Source organism: Tetrahymena thermophila, assembly GCF_000189635.1.
Source record: "Tetrahymena thermophila SB210 genomic scaffold scf_8254716, whole genome shotgun sequence".
Taxonomy (NCBI): domain Eukaryota; phylum Ciliophora; class Oligohymenophorea; order Hymenostomatida; family Tetrahymenidae; genus Tetrahymena; species Tetrahymena thermophila.
In genome coordinates, this window is record NW_002476481.1 from 639,589 (window position 1) to 656,853 (window position 17,265).

The window sequence follows — 17,265 nt, forward strand, 5'->3', positions numbered from 1 at the left end:
TAAGTAGGATTATTTAGAGTAGGTATTCTTTTAAGTAAATAAACTAATTTATTTTATATTAAAATTTACATTAATATTGAATTTTTTCAAATATATCTAATTCAAATAATTCAAATACTAATATCTGTATGTATCATAATACTCACTAGATTATTTCATTCTTTAATATTTTAAACATAATTAATATTTAATAAATAAAATTAGTTTGATTATATTTAAAGTATCTTGACTTGATGAAAAAAGAAAAAAATCTTTGAAGTAAATTTTCGAAATATGAAAAATAGCAAACAAATTAATAATTTTTTTATAGATAGAGCAATTAGTTGAAAGACAATATTTTTTGTTTATATTTTAAATTGTATATATAAATATTGAACTAAATAAAGGGATTTTTAAATTCATTTTAATATATAAATAATTAAAAAGTGAAATTCTTTAATAAAGAAACTTTTAATTATTATTTAAAATACTTAAACAGTTATTGTTAATTTTCTCTTTTAAAAAATGAAAAAATATGTTTAATTTATATATAATAAAGGTAAAAATCAAACAATTATTTGATGTAATCCAATTAATTATGTATTATTAAAAATAAATTTGAATAAAATATATATATATACATATATAACTAACTATAAATTCAAATATAAAATTAGTAATAAGATTAATAAAATCCAAAATAGGCATTAAAATAATTATGTTGAGCTTTAAAAAATAAATTAGATAGTAGTGCATTTGATATATTGACAGAGTTTTTACTATATTTTGATAGTTTGATGAAAGGAAACCTATCTTCTAATAATTTTTTTTAAAATAAATATTTTAATTCTTTTAATTATAAATTGAATTAAGTTGTTAAATTTAATTGCAACTAAATTAATTTGAAAATAACAAATATTTTAATGAATAAATTAATGATTTAATAAATTTATCTTTCTTTCTTTTTTTCTAATTATTTTCATTTATTTATAAAAGATTTATTCATTTATTTTTTTTGGTCATTTGAAATTTGATTACATCTACAGAAGTTTTTGGTATTTTATAATATGTTTTTTAATAAATAAAATGTATTCAAATAAATAGATTTAAAAGTATTTTGAATAATTTTTAAGAGTAAAGCTAGAACATTAAAACAAGGTAGACTTTTGCAAAAATTCTTTTATCGTCTTAAATTAACAAATTAATTTGAGAGTAATCAAATGAAAGATAAATTTTTCACAATAATTTTGTTTATGAGGAGCTAGAAATGATTAATAAAAGAAATTTCATCAAAATTTCTTCTTGGTCAGTGGTTTAAAGGTTTTTGTTTTGAATATCTAATTTAATTAAAATTTGCCAAATAATATTTTGAGTAAAAATAAATTCATAAATAAAATGAAACTAAATATATTGATTTTATCTCTGTTAATAGTTGGAGCTATTTGTGTCGATGACTGGATTGACAATAGCAAAAACTACAAGCCCTTGATCAAGAGTGAAATGAGCTTCAACTCTGAACTTCCCGAAAACTTTTTCTGGGGTGATGTTGATGGAGTTAACTACTTGACTGTAACTAAAAATCAACATATTCCCTAATACTGTGGTTCATGCTGGGCTTTCACTGCTACCAGTACTCTTTCTGATAGAATTAAAATTGCCAGAAAAGCTGCTTTCCCTGACATTTTAATTTCTCCTTAAGTTTTGATTTCCTGCGATGACTTCAGCAATGGTTGTCACGGTGGTAACATTCTTACTTCTTACTAATGGATCGCATAAAACAACATTACTGATGAAACTTGTTCTCCTTACCAAGCTTATGGACACGATAACGGAGTTGGATGTTCCGCATAAATTAAATGTAAGAACTGTTTACCAGGTAAAGGTTGTTGGGCTTAAGATAACGCTAAGATTTATTCAGTTGAAGAACATGGTCAAGTTAATGGTGAAGAAAATATGATGTAAGAAATATTCAATAGAGGTCCTATTGGTTGCGGAATCGCTTCAAATGACTATTTAAGATATAACTACACAGGAGGTATTTACGTCAATACTACTGAAGTAGACTACCATAATCACGCTATCTCTGTTGTAGGTTGGGGTGTTGAAAATGGAACCAAGTACTGGATTGTCAGAAACTCTTGGGGAAGGTATTATTTATTTATTAATTTATATAATTATTCATTCATTTTCATTCAGATTTATTTGTTTGATAAGTTTTAATTGACATCCATGTAATTTTATAAAGTTTTGTTTTTGTTTTTTTAGCTAATTAATTATTTTTTAAGGAAAATAATAAGGAAAGAAAAAGAAATTAATATCTTAGATTGATTTTTCTTATTCTTTTAATTTTCTTTCTTTTTTACAGCCAAACGTTTGTATTCTGTATAACCTTTTCTTATAAATTGCTTACTTTTTATTTCAGCTTGATCCTAAAAATAGTTATCAGCAAAACATTTTTGGATGTTTATTGAATTAGAAATTGACGTTTTAAATAATAAAAATTTTTAAAAAAAGCTATTGGGGTGAAAAGGGCTACTTCAGATTAGTTAGAGGTATTAATTCTTTGAATATCGAAAGTGATTGTGCATGGGCTGTTCCTAAAGATACCTGGACTAATGATGTTAGAAATACTACTGCTAGCAACACCAACAGCTAATCTAACTTCAGATAATTACATGATTGTGTTAGACAAGAAAATAATCAAAAAGACCAAGTCATTCTTAGTCCTCTTCCTCACTAATATTTAAATGGAGCCGTTCTTCCTAAAAGCTGGGACTGGAGAAATATTTCTGGAGTTAACTATCTCTCAGTCACTCGTAACTAGCACATTCCTTAATACTGCGGTTCTTGTAATTAATTAATTAATTTTTTATTAAACACCTTTATTTTATTTTTTAATATCTTCAAAGATATTGAAATTGAAAAGATATTTATTTATTTAATTTTGAGCTTAATTCTCTGAAAGATAGCATTTTATTACATACTATTAAATATTCATCAGACGATAGTAATATCTTCAAACAAATTTTCTTAATTTATACTTAAGAGAAAACAAAATATTTTTTTATTTTTCATTAATTTAAAACACATAAATTATATTTTATAAATATTTTTTGTTATACTTCTTCAATATTAGGTTTTAATATAACAACTAATAAATTTAGTTAGATTTTTTTCAAAATAAATTTTAATGATTATTTATAAATACAGGCTGGGCTCACGGTACCACATCTTCTATTGCTGATAGAATCAATATTGCTAGAAACAGAACTTTCCCTGATATTGAATTATCAGTTCAAGCCATTATTAATTGTAAAGCTGGTGGTTCTTGCAATGGTGGTTAACCCATTTCTGTTTACTCATTTGCACATAAGAAGGGTGTTCCTGAAGAATCTTGCCAAAACTATGTTGCTAAGAATCCTTAAAAGTTCTCTTGTTCTGGTAATTACAAAAAACATTTTATATGAATAATTTTAATTTGGATTTAAAAATTAGATATTTAAAGATGTATGGATTGCACCAAGCCTGCTCCTACTAATACTACAGTTAACCCTGGTAGATGTTGGGCTGTTGATAACTACGAAAACTGGAAGGTTGGTGAATATGGCACAGTTTCTGGAGCTGATAAGATGAAGGCTGAAATCTTTGCTAGAGGTCCAATTTCCTGCGGTATTGCTGTCACTAATAAGTTCGAAGCTTACACTGGTGGTGTTTACTCTGAAAAGAGCCTTACTCGTATCAATCACGAAATTGCTGTTGTTGGTTGGGGTGTTGATGAAACCACTAACACTGAGTATTGGATTGGTAGAAATTCTTGGGGTACTTACTGGGGTGAAGATGGTTTCTTCAGAATTAAAATGCACTCAGAAAATCTTAAAATTGAAACTGACTGCTCTTGGGGTGTTCCAGTTGTAGAAAAATGAGTTTGATTATAAAAATAAAATATTTTATATAATTAATTTTAATTTATGTTACATTTCGTTGTTCATAATTAAATACTTTTTACAAATTATATTTAATTTTCATTTTCAAAAAATATTAAAAACTGAATTAGTTAGGCTATTTATTTAAAATAGAGAAGTAAGTAGGTAGGTAGGTCATTCATTTATTTATTGATTTAATTAATTAAATATTTGGAATTACTGGATTTAAGATATTTTTATTTTCACTAAAATATTTAGCTTTAAAGTGTAAATCAAATATTTATATTTGCTATTAAAATAAGTAAATAAGTTATTTAAACTTCTTTTCAATATATTTAGTCAAAATTCTTAACTTAAAAAAACTCATTTTTGAAAAATAAATTTTATCATAATTTTTGAGTGAAAATTTCAACTTTTAAAAAACAAGTACTAATTATATTGGATGCTAATTTATAATAAAATAAAGTAAAAGTGAATAATTATTTTAGTTCTTTAAACTAATTAAATGTTTTTAATAATTGTAAATAAAATTTCAAGCCTTTCTATACTGGGCACTTATGGGACCTAAAATTTTGCTCAAAGTATACAAGTGCTCAATTTATAGATGTTTTATATAATTAAAAAATTAAATTTTAGACAAAGTCTTACCCATTATTAATGAGTGATCAGTTTAAAAGGGTATTATCTAATTTGAAATTTTGACTGTATTAATTATTTGATTAATATTTTTAATATTATTTAAACTATTTTAAGAAAGATAAATTTGTTTTGAAGATAATAATATGTTATTAAAGAGGGCTTTTTATTTTTATTTTATAGTTTTTTAATGGTAGATAAATTTAGAATTTTAAATATCATGAATAGATCTTTAAATAAAAATTGACTAATTTATGTTTTTTAAAAAATTTATTTATCAATCACTCCTTCAATAAGTTTTGTGTATCTTTTTCTTTATTATTAGTATATTAAAATTGAAATCAAAATAAAATATAATTAGCAAATCAATTTTCATAGAAACAAGACTTTCTTTTTATTTAAATGACTTAAAATACGTCAAATGAGTTCAAAAAAGTAAAATGCTCAATTAAATGTTTATTTAATCAAGTATTTTTTTTTTTAAGGAAAGCATAGCTATAAACATGATGCATTAAACTAAATTGCTAAGGTACATTGCTAATGTAAATTATTATTATAAGTAACTAATTTTTTTAGGAGTGCATGAGTATTATAAGAAAACCAAAACTCAATTTTAAATAATGCATTAGAAGTATAATGAGAGGTAGAAAGATAGTAAGTGAAATTTCAGAAATTCTTTTATAACCGAATTTAGTATTGATTGATTATTGGATGATTATTTACTTATTTGCTCATTGATATTCTTAAGAAATTATGAGTTATTTCTTTTAAATTGATTAAAAGCAAAATCCTATCATTCAGTTCAAAAAAAAAAAGATATATTAACAATTAATAACTTAGAAAAATCTTTTGAAAGCAAATGTTAAAACAACTTGTTTTAATTACTTTGGTTTGTGCTGTATTTGGCTAACTCCAAAACGAAGCACTTCCTCCCCATAAGAGTTACAAGCCTTATGTTATTTCCAATGCAGAATTTAACTCTGTTCTCCCTTCCAACTTCACTTGGCAAAATGTTAATGGAACTGACTATTTGACTTTAGTTAGAAATTAACATATCCCTCAATATTGTGGTTCTTGCTGGGCTCAAGCTGCTTCCAGCACTCTTGCTGATAGAATTAAAATTGCCAGAAAAGCTTAATGGCCTGATGTTGTTATTGCTCCTTAAGTCTTAGTTTCTTGTGATGAATACTCCAACGGATGTCACGGAGGTAACTCTGGTACTGCCTTCTAATGGATTAAAGAACACAACATTACTGATGAAACCTGCTCTCCTTATCAAGCCTACGGTCACGATAACGGACTTGGTTGCTCTGCTTAAATCATGTGTAAGAACTGCATGCCTAACAAGGGTTGCTGGGCCTAAGAAAATGCTAAGGTCTACACTGTTGCTGAATACGGTGATGTTAAAGGAGAAGCTTAAATGATGTAAGAAATCTTCAACAGAGGTCCTATTGCTTGTTATATCTACGCTACTGAATATTTGAGATACAACTACACTGGCGGTATTTACAATGACACCAGTTCATATCCAGGAACCAATCACGTTATCGAAGTTGTTGGTTGGGGTGAAGAAAATAATGAAAAGTATTGGATTATCAGAAATTCTTGGGGATCGTAATTTATTTTTACACATTTTCAAATTGCATATATTTATTTATTTGTTTTACAATAATAATCATAATGAAATCAATTTTTTTACTTTTAAAATTTTCTAATTTCTCTTTAAATTAAATTAGTTATTGGGGTGAAAAGGGTTTCTACAGATAATTGAGAGGAGTTAACATGCTTAACATCGAAAGCAGCAATTGTAACTGGGCTGTTCCTTTGGATACCTGGACTAATGACGTCAGAAATACTACTAAGGTTACTGAAGTCTCTAACAACCACACAAACAATTTCAGACATACCACTTGCATTCGTGAATCTAACAAGAATTCTACCTAACTCATTACTGGTCCTCTTCCTCATGAATACATCAATGCTGCCTCTCTTCCTGCTAACTGGGATTGGAGAAACATCAATGGAGTTAACTATCTCTCCTTCACCAGAAACCAACATATTCCTCAATACTGTGGTTCATGTAATTGCTTAAATTAATATTTATAATTTTACTCATAAATTGCACTTTATCAATCTATATTTTATATTTTATAAATTGAAATATTTTTTAATTTTATTTTATAACTTAATTTCTAAATCTCATTAATTTAATATAGGCTGGGCTCACGGTACTACTTCTTCCCTTGCTGATAGAATCAACATTGCTAGAAATAGAACTTGGCCTGATATTGCTTTGAGCGTTTAGGTTGTTCTTAACTGCTAAGCTGGTGGTTCATGCAATGGTGGCTAACCTATGGGTGTTTACCAATTCGCTAATAAATAAGGTATCCCTGAAGAATCATGCCAAAACTATCTTGCTGCTGATCCCAAGAAAGCTACTTGTTCAGGTAATCAAATTTATAGTTTTGAACATTGAGAAAAAGCTACTCTTAAAATTTTAAACCTTTACTTTCTTATAAAAAGTTATTAATTTATTATTATTTAATTTAAAGATACTTAACGTTGTCTTGACTGCACAAGCCCTATTCCCACCAACACCACAGTTAATCCTGGAACTTGTTGGGCTGTTAAATAATATCCTAACTGGAAGGTCTCTTAATATGGTAGCGTCACTGGTGCTGACAAGATGAAGGCTGAAATTTATGCTAGAGGTCCTATCTCTTGTGGTATCTATGTAACCAACAAGTTCGAAGCCTATACTGGTGGTATCTACAAAGAAAGCACTGCATTCCCTATGATCAACCACGAAATCGCTGTCGTTGGTTGGGGTACTGATCCTCAAACTGGTGTTGAATATTGGATTGGTAGAAACTCTTGGGGTACCTACTGGGGCGAAAATGGTTTCTTCAGAATTCAAATGCACAAATAAAATTTAGCCATTGAAACTGACTGTTCTTGGGGTGAACCAATTGTCGAGTGATTAATTACATTTTAAGTTTGATTAAATTGATTAAAGACTATCTTCATTCAAATAATTAAATATGAAAACTAACTATAATAATTACTTATAATAAAATTCGTTTGTTATATATTGGTTTTTACAATTAATAATATTTCTTGCGAATCGAAATACTAAATTAACTTTTTTATCTTAAACAATAAAAATATTTGAAAACTAGCAAAACAGTTAGTTATTAATAGATTAATCAGAACATATTTTCTTAACTTTTTATTCATATAAATATTTACTCTACTAAATTTATTAGTGATTTCCTATTAAAATATTGGTAATAATATTAAATTTATTTTTTATGATATATTGTAAATTATCATTAATTTAGGCCACAATTCCTCCTAATTTTTACGAAGTTTTTAGTCTTAAGACATTAAGACATAACAAATAAGATAAAAAATTAGAAATCTGAGATTCTTAGTTAATTAGGATACACAGTAGATTTATATAGAAATAAAGTAAATAAAATTTATTAGTTTGTTTTACATTTTTAAACTGTAAAATAATAACAAACCCTAATTTATTCACTTTAATTAAATGGTTCGAAACTAATTTAATTATTTTTTTTATTTTATGGGAAAATAAATCTGAATCAATAAATTAGTTTCGAAGCTAACTCGTTAATTTGCTATAATTAGTAGGGATAAGGCATTAATAATTTATAAAATTATTTGAAATAATAAAAACAAAATAAATATAAATATAAAATTATTTATTGCAAAAATATGGGATAAAGCCCTCTAAAAGGTGTACCTGTATCAACTAATTAATCTATTTAGATTTAATTACCAAAAAAATCTTTTACCTCTAATGAATCTATTAAAGGAACTGTCAATATCAATTTAGAGAGGCCTTTCTAAGGATAATTTTTATAATTGACTCTCTATGGAATTGAAGAGATACATTTCAACTATGGTGCTTTTGCTGAAGGTCATAAAACAAGAACAATACTCTATGTTAATGAGATTAACCGTTTTCTAAAATTTTCTATCCCTCTATATGATTTTTCTAATGGATCTAATTCTTCGAATTTTATAATTTAACCTCGTTAAGCAGTAATTCCTTTTTAATTAGATGTTGCCTAAGTATTGCCATCATCATTAACATATAAATTAGATTAATATAATTATTGTTCAATAAAATACATTTTATAAGCTGAACTGCTACCATCACAAGCGTAAGAGGAACCAATTAGCTCTTTTTAAAATATAGCAATCAAGTAAATAGTTTCAACTGAAGATTACCCTAAATAAGCAGATGCAATTTAATCGCCTAGTATTTGTTTTGGTCTTTGTTGCGGAACAGGAAAAATAAAATACAAAATGACAACAGATTCAAGATCATTTTCTCCAGGCGAATAACTACATGTTAATTTTGATATAGATATAAGTTAATTTAAAAAGAAAATCTTGCATTTTAATGTATAATTTTAAGGAAGATTATTCATGAATTCAAAGAAAGATTAAGAGTAAAAATAATTTATCAATCATTTTGAATCTAAAGATATAAAACCTATAAGTCTAAAAACTTAAAATTCCACCTCAATTAATCTTCCAATTTAATTTTAAATACCTGAAGGTATTAACTTAACTAGCAATGGTTTTCTATTTAACCAAGAGTATAATATAATTGTTGTTCCTATAATAGATTCTTTTTGGTATGTCAGTGATGATGCTGCAGTAGGTGTAGAAATTTTTATTAATCCTAAGCTAAGCTAAAATCGAGATTAATAAATTCCTCCGCTAGAGTAGCTATCTTGCTTTAAAAATTGGAGTCCAGTTGAGTTGCAACCAACTTAGTTTAACAAATTTTAAATGCTTAATTATTAATTACACAAATAGAATTTTTTCTCTCAATAAGAATTTAATGTTAATAAAGAATTATAAGTTTAGGGCATGCATACTGTTAGTAATTTTATTGATAACTAAGATTATGAATAAAAAATGCTAAAAGAAAATATGAAATAACTAGACTAAGGATAGAATAATACTTAATAGCAAATTGAAACTAAATAAAAATTAGAAACTTAATAATAATTAAATACCATTTAACAATTTGAAACATAAGGTATTTAACTTGATATTTAACCAATGATGTAAAATCAAAATCAAAGATAATGCCGATGATATTTTTACGATTAACTATACAATTTACATTATAAAGAAATAAGTAAGTTTATTATTATAAGTATATTTTATATTTTTTTGTGTTAAAAAAATTAGTATTTATTTTCTTAGAAATATAAATAAATTTGAATTAAATTTATTATAACGTGTATTTATTTAAAAATAATTTGTTGGAAAAATGCTATAAAATTCAAAAATGTAAAAAAAATACAAATATAATTTTATTACATAATATATCTAGTAAAATACTTTTTATAAAAACTTATCAGGAACTTTATATATAAAGTAGTTTTATTTAATACAAAAAAGTGGTCTAGCCAGATTTTCAAATACCAATTTTTATAAAAATTTTTTATTCAAGAAAATCATTCTTGATAAGTTTTTCACCAACAAAATATTTGTTTCTGATAAATATAAATAAATTTTATAAATATCAAATCAGGGAATTAGAAATTTTTTGATAGCATTTCTGGTCATAATTGATTATTTATATCATCAAAAATATCTTTTTTTTTATTTGACTTGAGAAAAGGGATTTTGAAAAATATATATCTAAATTTTGTTTTATAAATATATCAGGATAAGAATAAAGATAAAAAATAAATAAATCAATTAACAAAGATAATAAAATATAAATAAATTCATTTAGGTTACTTTTAAATCATTGATTATCGCTAATGAAAAAACAATTTTATACACTAGTTATTGCGATTTATTACCTAAATCTGATAGTTTGCTAATAAGGATTTGTTAAAACAGAATACACTGAAGTAATATCTGTTTTAAATGATGCAATTTATAGTGCTTTAGATGAAACCTATGGTTAAACAGAGGTTATAAGAATATAACAAAGGCTCCTTTAAATTTAAAATTAATATCCTTAAACTATAGATGTTGTTAAAGGCTTATAAGTATTACAGGCATCTGAAAGGTATGCTATAATTATAAATAAGGATCAGAGATAAGTTTTCCTTGCTATTAGAGGCACAGATACGCTCAAAGTTAGTTTGGAGTAAGATTCTTAAACATGGCTTAGCAATATGCCTATTTATTCATATGATATCGCTTAAATTATGAGTCACAATATGACAGATTTTTCTAAATAAGGATTTGATGTTATAGTTTGTGGTCACTCTGTTGGTGCTACTTTGGCTCTTCTTACTTGCTCAAATAACTCATGGATTAAGCACTGCGAAATTCACAATCCTTATTTAGATGATAGTTTTGTGGACAAAATTAATCCATTATTGAGAGCAACGATGATGCAAAAGAAAATCATAATTTAGGAAACTATTAATGATTACCTCAGTCAACGATATCCAACTAAGTAAATGGATGCTGTGTATAGCTTTTTTGATATTAAAGGTATAGGTTAATAATTAGGTAGCGATACATGCATTACATTATTTGTAAAAGCTCATTTATATGAAAGAATAAATTATATCTTTAATTCTTAAGAATAAGAAAGATTGAAAAAAATCGATCAAATAGAATAGAATCTCAAATAAATCACTGACTAATTCTTAGAAAAATTTGCTTGGCTCTTTTATTCAATCAGATAATGTTAATACAATTAATATTTTAATTTATATTACAATGCATGTTAATCTTGTCCTCCTAATTTTGGTTGTACTTCAAGTTTTCTTGGACCTTACACTTGTAGATTAGGATCTATTCCAAATTAGTAAACTGGAAATTGTGATAGTTGTGGTTAAGGAAAATTTGCTGATTTAGGTAGCTTGATGTGCTAAGATTGCTAACTTGGCTCTTATTGTGTGAATGGTGTTAAAATAGAGTGTCCTGAAGGAACTTTTAATAATGATCCAAAAAGTTAGTAATGTTAAAAATGCAGTAGCAGATTTTTTTAAAACGAAAAAGGTTAAAGTATTTGCAAGCAATGTCCTCCAGGTTATTAATGCCCAACACCTGGTATGATCTAACCAATCCCATGTATGCCTGGCACATATAATCCTCGTTTTAAAGAGGATTAATGCTACTTGTGTGATCCTGGATCTTATTAAACATAATCTGGATAATCTTCTTGTGATCTTTGCCCAGAAGGATTCAAATGTCCTGCAAAAGATTAAAGTCCAATTCCATGTCCACCTGGTTACTACAATTCAAATAAAAAATAAACTTAGTGCTATATTTGCGATTTAGGTTTATATCAAACTAATTATGGTTAGTCTTTTTGTGAGCGTTGTCCAGCAGGTAATTATTGTCCTAGATAGGATCAAGAACCTATTCCTTGTCCTCCAGGCACGTATAACCGTAATACTAAATAAGATTAATGCTATTAATGTGATCCTGGTAGATACCAAACTTAATAAGGTATGAGCTTTTGCAACGAATGTCCTGAAGGTTATCAATGTCCTTCTAGAAATTTAGATCCAATACCTTGCCCTCCAAATACATACAATGCTAATAAGAACTAAGATCGCTGCTATCCATGTAGTGCATCATAATATTAACCTCTTAGTGGTCAGACTTCATGTATCCCAATCCCTAAAACCTTTCTCAATTAATAAAATGAAATATTCTGAAGCATAAAGTATTAAATGAGATATATATTTTATTAGTGTTTTTAATAAGAAAATATATTTATTTAAAAATAAAACAAAACTATAAAAATCATTGCAAAAAATTTATTAATTTTCCATATTTTTGATTATTCAACAAATACTTTTAATAAATTAGAGTTCTTTAAAAAACTAAATAAAATTTCAACAATTAAATAAATTTTCTTGTAGAACTTGTTTTAAAAAATTTGAAAAATCATAAAAATTATAGAATGTAAACTTAGCAATAAGAATAAATATCTTCAATAAAAAATTAAGTAGATAAATTTTAAAGCATAAGCAAATAAGCAAGTAGTTTGATAAATAATGTTATAAAAAATGATTTTGGTTTACATAAATTTTACTTATTTTATTTAAATCTAAAAGCTGAAAAAAAATTAAAATAAATAAAACTTGAACTATTAAATGATAAAAAATTAATTTTTTTATCAAGATATTTGATTGAGGAATTCAAATCATTAAAATCATTGGATTATGAATTTTAAATACACATTTTTTAGAATTTTAAGACTTTAGTTAAAGAAAATCATCAAAAAATAATTTCTCTGTTCATTTTGTTTTAAAGAGAGAATATTATCAATTTTGAAATTCTTATTTTATAATCCTACTTTATAATTTAGTAATTTAGTTCATCTTATTAAAAAATTAATTATTTATTAAAGTAAAATTTTGTTTATATATGTTTACAAACTGAATTTTAAATACTAAATACTGCATTTTTTCATCAATTAAGATCGAAAACTTATTTTTTAAGTTATTTGATTTTTTAAAAAAGTTTAAAATTATTTTTTTTAATTGAAAATAAATAAAAAACAAAGCTTTAAAAATTGTTTGAGCAAGAATTTCTAAAAAATGTTAAAAATTTATGATTTTTCTAGATCATAATTAATATAATAATACTAAATTTTAAACTTATAAGTAGATAGATAGATAAGTAAATAATTAATAGTCATTTTGTTCTTGTAAAAATATTTTTAAATGTTTGGAAATATTTAATATAAAAATATTATCAATAGTTCGCTTGCTTGATAGAAAATTCATATTCAAAAAAACAAAACAAAAATCATGGATGAAAGAACATCAAAAATTTACTAGATTTTTTAATTACTTATGGCAAATGAGAAAATTTAAATTATTTCTGTAATAGTGAGAATTAAGAGATATATTAATATTAAATTTGTAATATTTAATTGAGTAAATTGCCACTATAACATTAAAAAATTATAATCAATTAGTGGTAGAAATTTTTAATAAAAATATTATATTATATTTAAAGATTTTAATAAAATACTATTCAACAAAGAAAGAATAAAAACAGAATTAAAATAAATGTTGAATATTTTATAGCGTATAGAAGAGTATTTTATATATTTAGTAATTATTAAATATATGGCTGTTACTAATTTATTAATAGTAATAGTATTATTATGCTAAATAATTTAATCTTAATAATTTTATAGGACAAAAATTTAATTTACGATTATACTCAAACATTCATATGTGCTATATTTAAATCGTTGGGATTTAAATATTTTTTTAGTATTATTAATTAACATTATTAAGAATTAGTGGATATAGATTTAAGACACAAATATTATACTATTGACTTCTTAAGTGAATAGTTCTTGTAATATATGATTTTTTTTTTATTAGTTTATTACTTTCCTTAAGCTACAGAAAGTAAAGTAAATGAATTATTCTCTTTTTATTATTTAGAAAAATTCAACACTATTTGTTGATATATATAATAAGCTATTATATTAAAACATTGTGGATATAATTTTAAAAGACTAAAATTATTATTATTGACTGTTTTTGTTTATTTAATAAACTAATTTATTACTTATTTGTAGCATACAATAAAATATATTCTTCCCGATTTATTGTTATAAAATGCCAATCAGTATGGTAGTTACAAATAATTAATAACTTAAAATTTGTTTTTCTTATGTATTGAGAAAAGATTTTCCCTGATAAAAATGATTTATCGTTTAATAATAAATTACATTTTCTTTCATCAAATTTAAATGCTCAACAAAGTATTAATTTTCATGGGTTTTACTTTAATACAAATAATTGCATCATTATTATATGTAAATTAGTAAGGCGAAGAACTATCTCTTTCTTTATAAATTAAATAACAAAATTTTTATAACCTTTAAAGAAAATTACTTTTTTAACTTGAATTTTAATTTTATAAATTTATGTTTGTTTTTTTATAAATTTGAGAAAAGTTTCAATAGTATTTTAATATGAATTAAATGTTAAAATAAAAATTTGGGTCTTTAGTAATGACACTTCAACCTTAATTTTTATGTTTTACACTTCTTAATAAATTAATTTAACAATTAACATTAAAATTCTTTTGATTACAATATAAAATTTCTGTTAAAAAAGCAATTTATTTTTGGTCGTATTTATACATATAAATATAATTTGCTTGAAAATTGCTATGTTTATAGAATTCTATATTTTAAGTGTAAAATATAAATGATCGAATGGTGATATTTTAATTGAAAGTAATGTTAAAATGATGAATTTTATGTAAAAAAATATCTTACAGTAACAGTTTAATAATTTATCACTTTTCTAGATATTTACTTCTAAATTAATAATATATTTATTATTATGCTTTTGTATTCCTTTATTTTTTCTTTAAAAAAAAAAGAATAAAGTAAGCTCTTTGCTAATACAAGTAAGTTGATTCTTTTGGTTTAGTTAATTTAAAATTTAATTAGAATTTGTGAGATTCTAAATTATTGTTATAGTTAAAAAGTAAGCTTTGTAAAGAGAATATTAAAATAGCTTAAGGTTGAAAGATAAAAACTTAAAAAATGTAAAATAGTATGAATAAAATAAAATGCTTGATTTTTTCAATACAAAGGTCCAAAAATAATTGACATTTTAGGAATAGCTTCATATGAAATTTGATAGTTAATTTTACTAAAGACATGCAAATAGATTAAAAATATCAAAAATTTAATGAAAAATTGAGTAACATGTAAAATAAAGGGTGGTTTTTATCTTACATTTATATAAATAAAAAGATTGATTTAAGCATAAATCAATATTAAATTATATGCTTATGAATATAAAAAAATTATATTTGCTATCTTGTTTGTTATGATATTTTTTAAAATTGTAAAATAAAAATATGAAATTGAAAGATTAATAGAGGCTGGATAAATTGATAAATAAATAGATAAGCAAGCAATCAAAAATAAATTAATATAAGTAAATTTGAAAGCAGAAATTAATTAAAGATAATTTGATTGAATTTATTAGTTAAAAGTGAATGATTAATTTATTAAGCAGATTAACTAAAATAAAAAAAGATCTTAGTTGAAAAATAGATAAAATAAGCGATGATGTTCATTTGTTTTTGCGATTTGAATACCTCAGTAATAATAACCGAATTAATTAGAAAAGGGAAATAAAATTTTTTAAGAAAAAAAAGATGAAAATGTAAATAGTAATTCACTTTTCTAAATTCTGAATGAAAAATTTATATAGATTTGGATTGTAAACAGCATTGACAGATATTCTATAAATTTTTTTAGATTCTTGACTCATATTTTATTTTTTTTGAAAAAAATTTTTAGTTAAAAGCATAAAACATTAATAAATTTTGTAATAGGGGGATTTTCCAATCAAATAGCGAGATAAATGCTACAAAATAATTCATAATTATTCTAAACTTTTTGTTGTTGATTTTATTTATTTGAAACAGAAATCTGTTACAAGAAATTTTTGTAAGCATCTCTTTGTCATTATTTAAAGAAATTTTTAGATAATTTTATTTTACACTTTATAACTAAATAAATATTCTTTTTGATTTTTATTTGAGCTTCCTATGCTATTTGCTATTTTCCCCAGCATAAGAACTGAATATTAGCTAAAAGTACAAAGGAGTAATTTTAATACCTTTCACTGCATGAGCTGGGGAATGTTAGACTATGTTTTTTAGTAACCTTGTGAACGAGTGAGTTCTAAAGTTCCCTATTACAAATTAATAAGACTTAAGATTAATCTTACATATGTTTTATAAGTTTTTTTGTGCGAGTTAGAGAGTAATGTTTACGGCCTCTGAATATTTTTGTAGTAAGCAATCAAGTTTATTTATAGGATTATTTCAAAATTTTAATCATACCTATGTTTGTTTGTTTGCTTGCTTGAAGAAATGCGATAAAAATTAGAATGGGGTTAGAAAATATTGAAAATTTTAAAGAATCTATCTATTTATCTATTAATAATAATCAATCAAATTATATATTTTAATAATCTTGAGTATTTGCTTGTTTGATAATTTTATTAATTTTGATATGGTTAATTGAATTTCTTAGTTTGATTAATGTTATTAGATTGAAAGGAAACTAGGTGTGTATGTATGATTGTATTGGGAGGGAGGTATTTGATTTTTCTTTGATTTAGGCTCTTAATTTCTTTTAGATTATCTAAGAATTTAATTGAAAATGAAAATATGTAGTGTAACATATGAGCATTAAAATATGAATAAGTAAAATTGCTGATTTATAAAGCGTAGTGATGAGGATTAGATTTAATTTGATAAATCTAACGAATTTCAGCGATGGATTAGCTAGAACGGGTTTTTAGCCTCACAAATTCTCATCAGATTGTAATATACACTATTTGGTTATATTAAAAGCTGGTTATTTCTATTGTAATGTTATAAGTGCTTATCAGATCTGTGGCCAGCGCAACCTAGAATTAATATTTTACAAATGCCTTATCTCTGATTGATTACTTAGCTTTTGAAGGCTACTGATTTTTTTATCATCGGATTCTCTCAGTCAGCAAACTAGAAAATTCTTACTTAAATATTTTAGCAAATGGCATTCTTTTTTATAATTTTTCGCAATTAAATTTATTTATTGTGTATAACTAAGTGTGCTTAACTACGTAATTAAGAATTTTTTGTGTTTTCTCAGCTTGTGCATACAAAAATATAATATTGAGAGCTTACAGACTTGCATCGACTTTTGCAATTT

The 17,265-nt window shown here is 24.3% G+C and overlaps 4 protein-coding genes across 4 annotated transcripts; all 4 read left to right on the plus strand. All coding sequences in view use genetic code 6, as the record gives it.

Annotated features, from left to right (window-relative positions):
* Window positions 1-1,374: 1,374 nt before the first annotated feature.
* TTHERM_00102770 (papain family cysteine protease) lies at window positions 1,375-3,902 on the plus strand (the record flags this gene model as incomplete). The annotated part of the gene is made up of 4 exons (XM_001012227.2): window positions 1,375-2,126; window positions 2,494-2,828; window positions 3,190-3,420; window positions 3,475-3,902. The coding sequence occupies 4 exons, from the start codon at window positions 1,375-1,377 to the stop codon at window positions 3,900-3,902; spliced, it is 1,746 nt and encodes a 581-aa protein (XP_001012227.2).
* A 1,495-nt stretch (window positions 3,903-5,397) lies between these two features.
* TTHERM_00102779 (papain family cysteine protease) lies at window positions 5,398-7,518 on the plus strand (the record flags this gene model as incomplete). The annotated part of the gene is made up of 4 exons (XM_001471209.1): window positions 5,398-6,152; window positions 6,275-6,618; window positions 6,755-6,985; window positions 7,091-7,518. 4 exons carry the CDS (start codon window positions 5,398-5,400, stop codon window positions 7,516-7,518), a joined length of 1,758 nt encoding a protein of 585 aa, XP_001471259.1.
* Window positions 7,519-8,276: 758 nt separating this feature from the next.
* On the plus strand, window positions 8,277-9,677 carry TTHERM_00102780 (arrestin; the record flags this gene model as incomplete). Its single annotated transcript, XM_001012228.1, has 1 exon — window positions 8,277-9,677. The coding sequence occupies one exon, from the start codon at window positions 8,277-8,279 to the stop codon at window positions 9,675-9,677; it is 1,401 nt and encodes a 466-aa protein (XP_001012228.1).
* Window positions 9,678-10,354: 677 nt separating this feature from the next.
* On the plus strand, window positions 10,355-12,220 carry TTHERM_00102790 (hypothetical protein; the record flags this gene model as incomplete). The annotated part of the gene is made up of 1 exon (XM_001012229.1): window positions 10,355-12,220. One exon carries the CDS (start codon window positions 10,355-10,357, stop codon window positions 12,218-12,220), a length of 1,866 nt encoding a protein of 621 aa, XP_001012229.1.
* Between the last annotated feature and the right edge of the window lie 5,045 nt (window positions 12,221-17,265).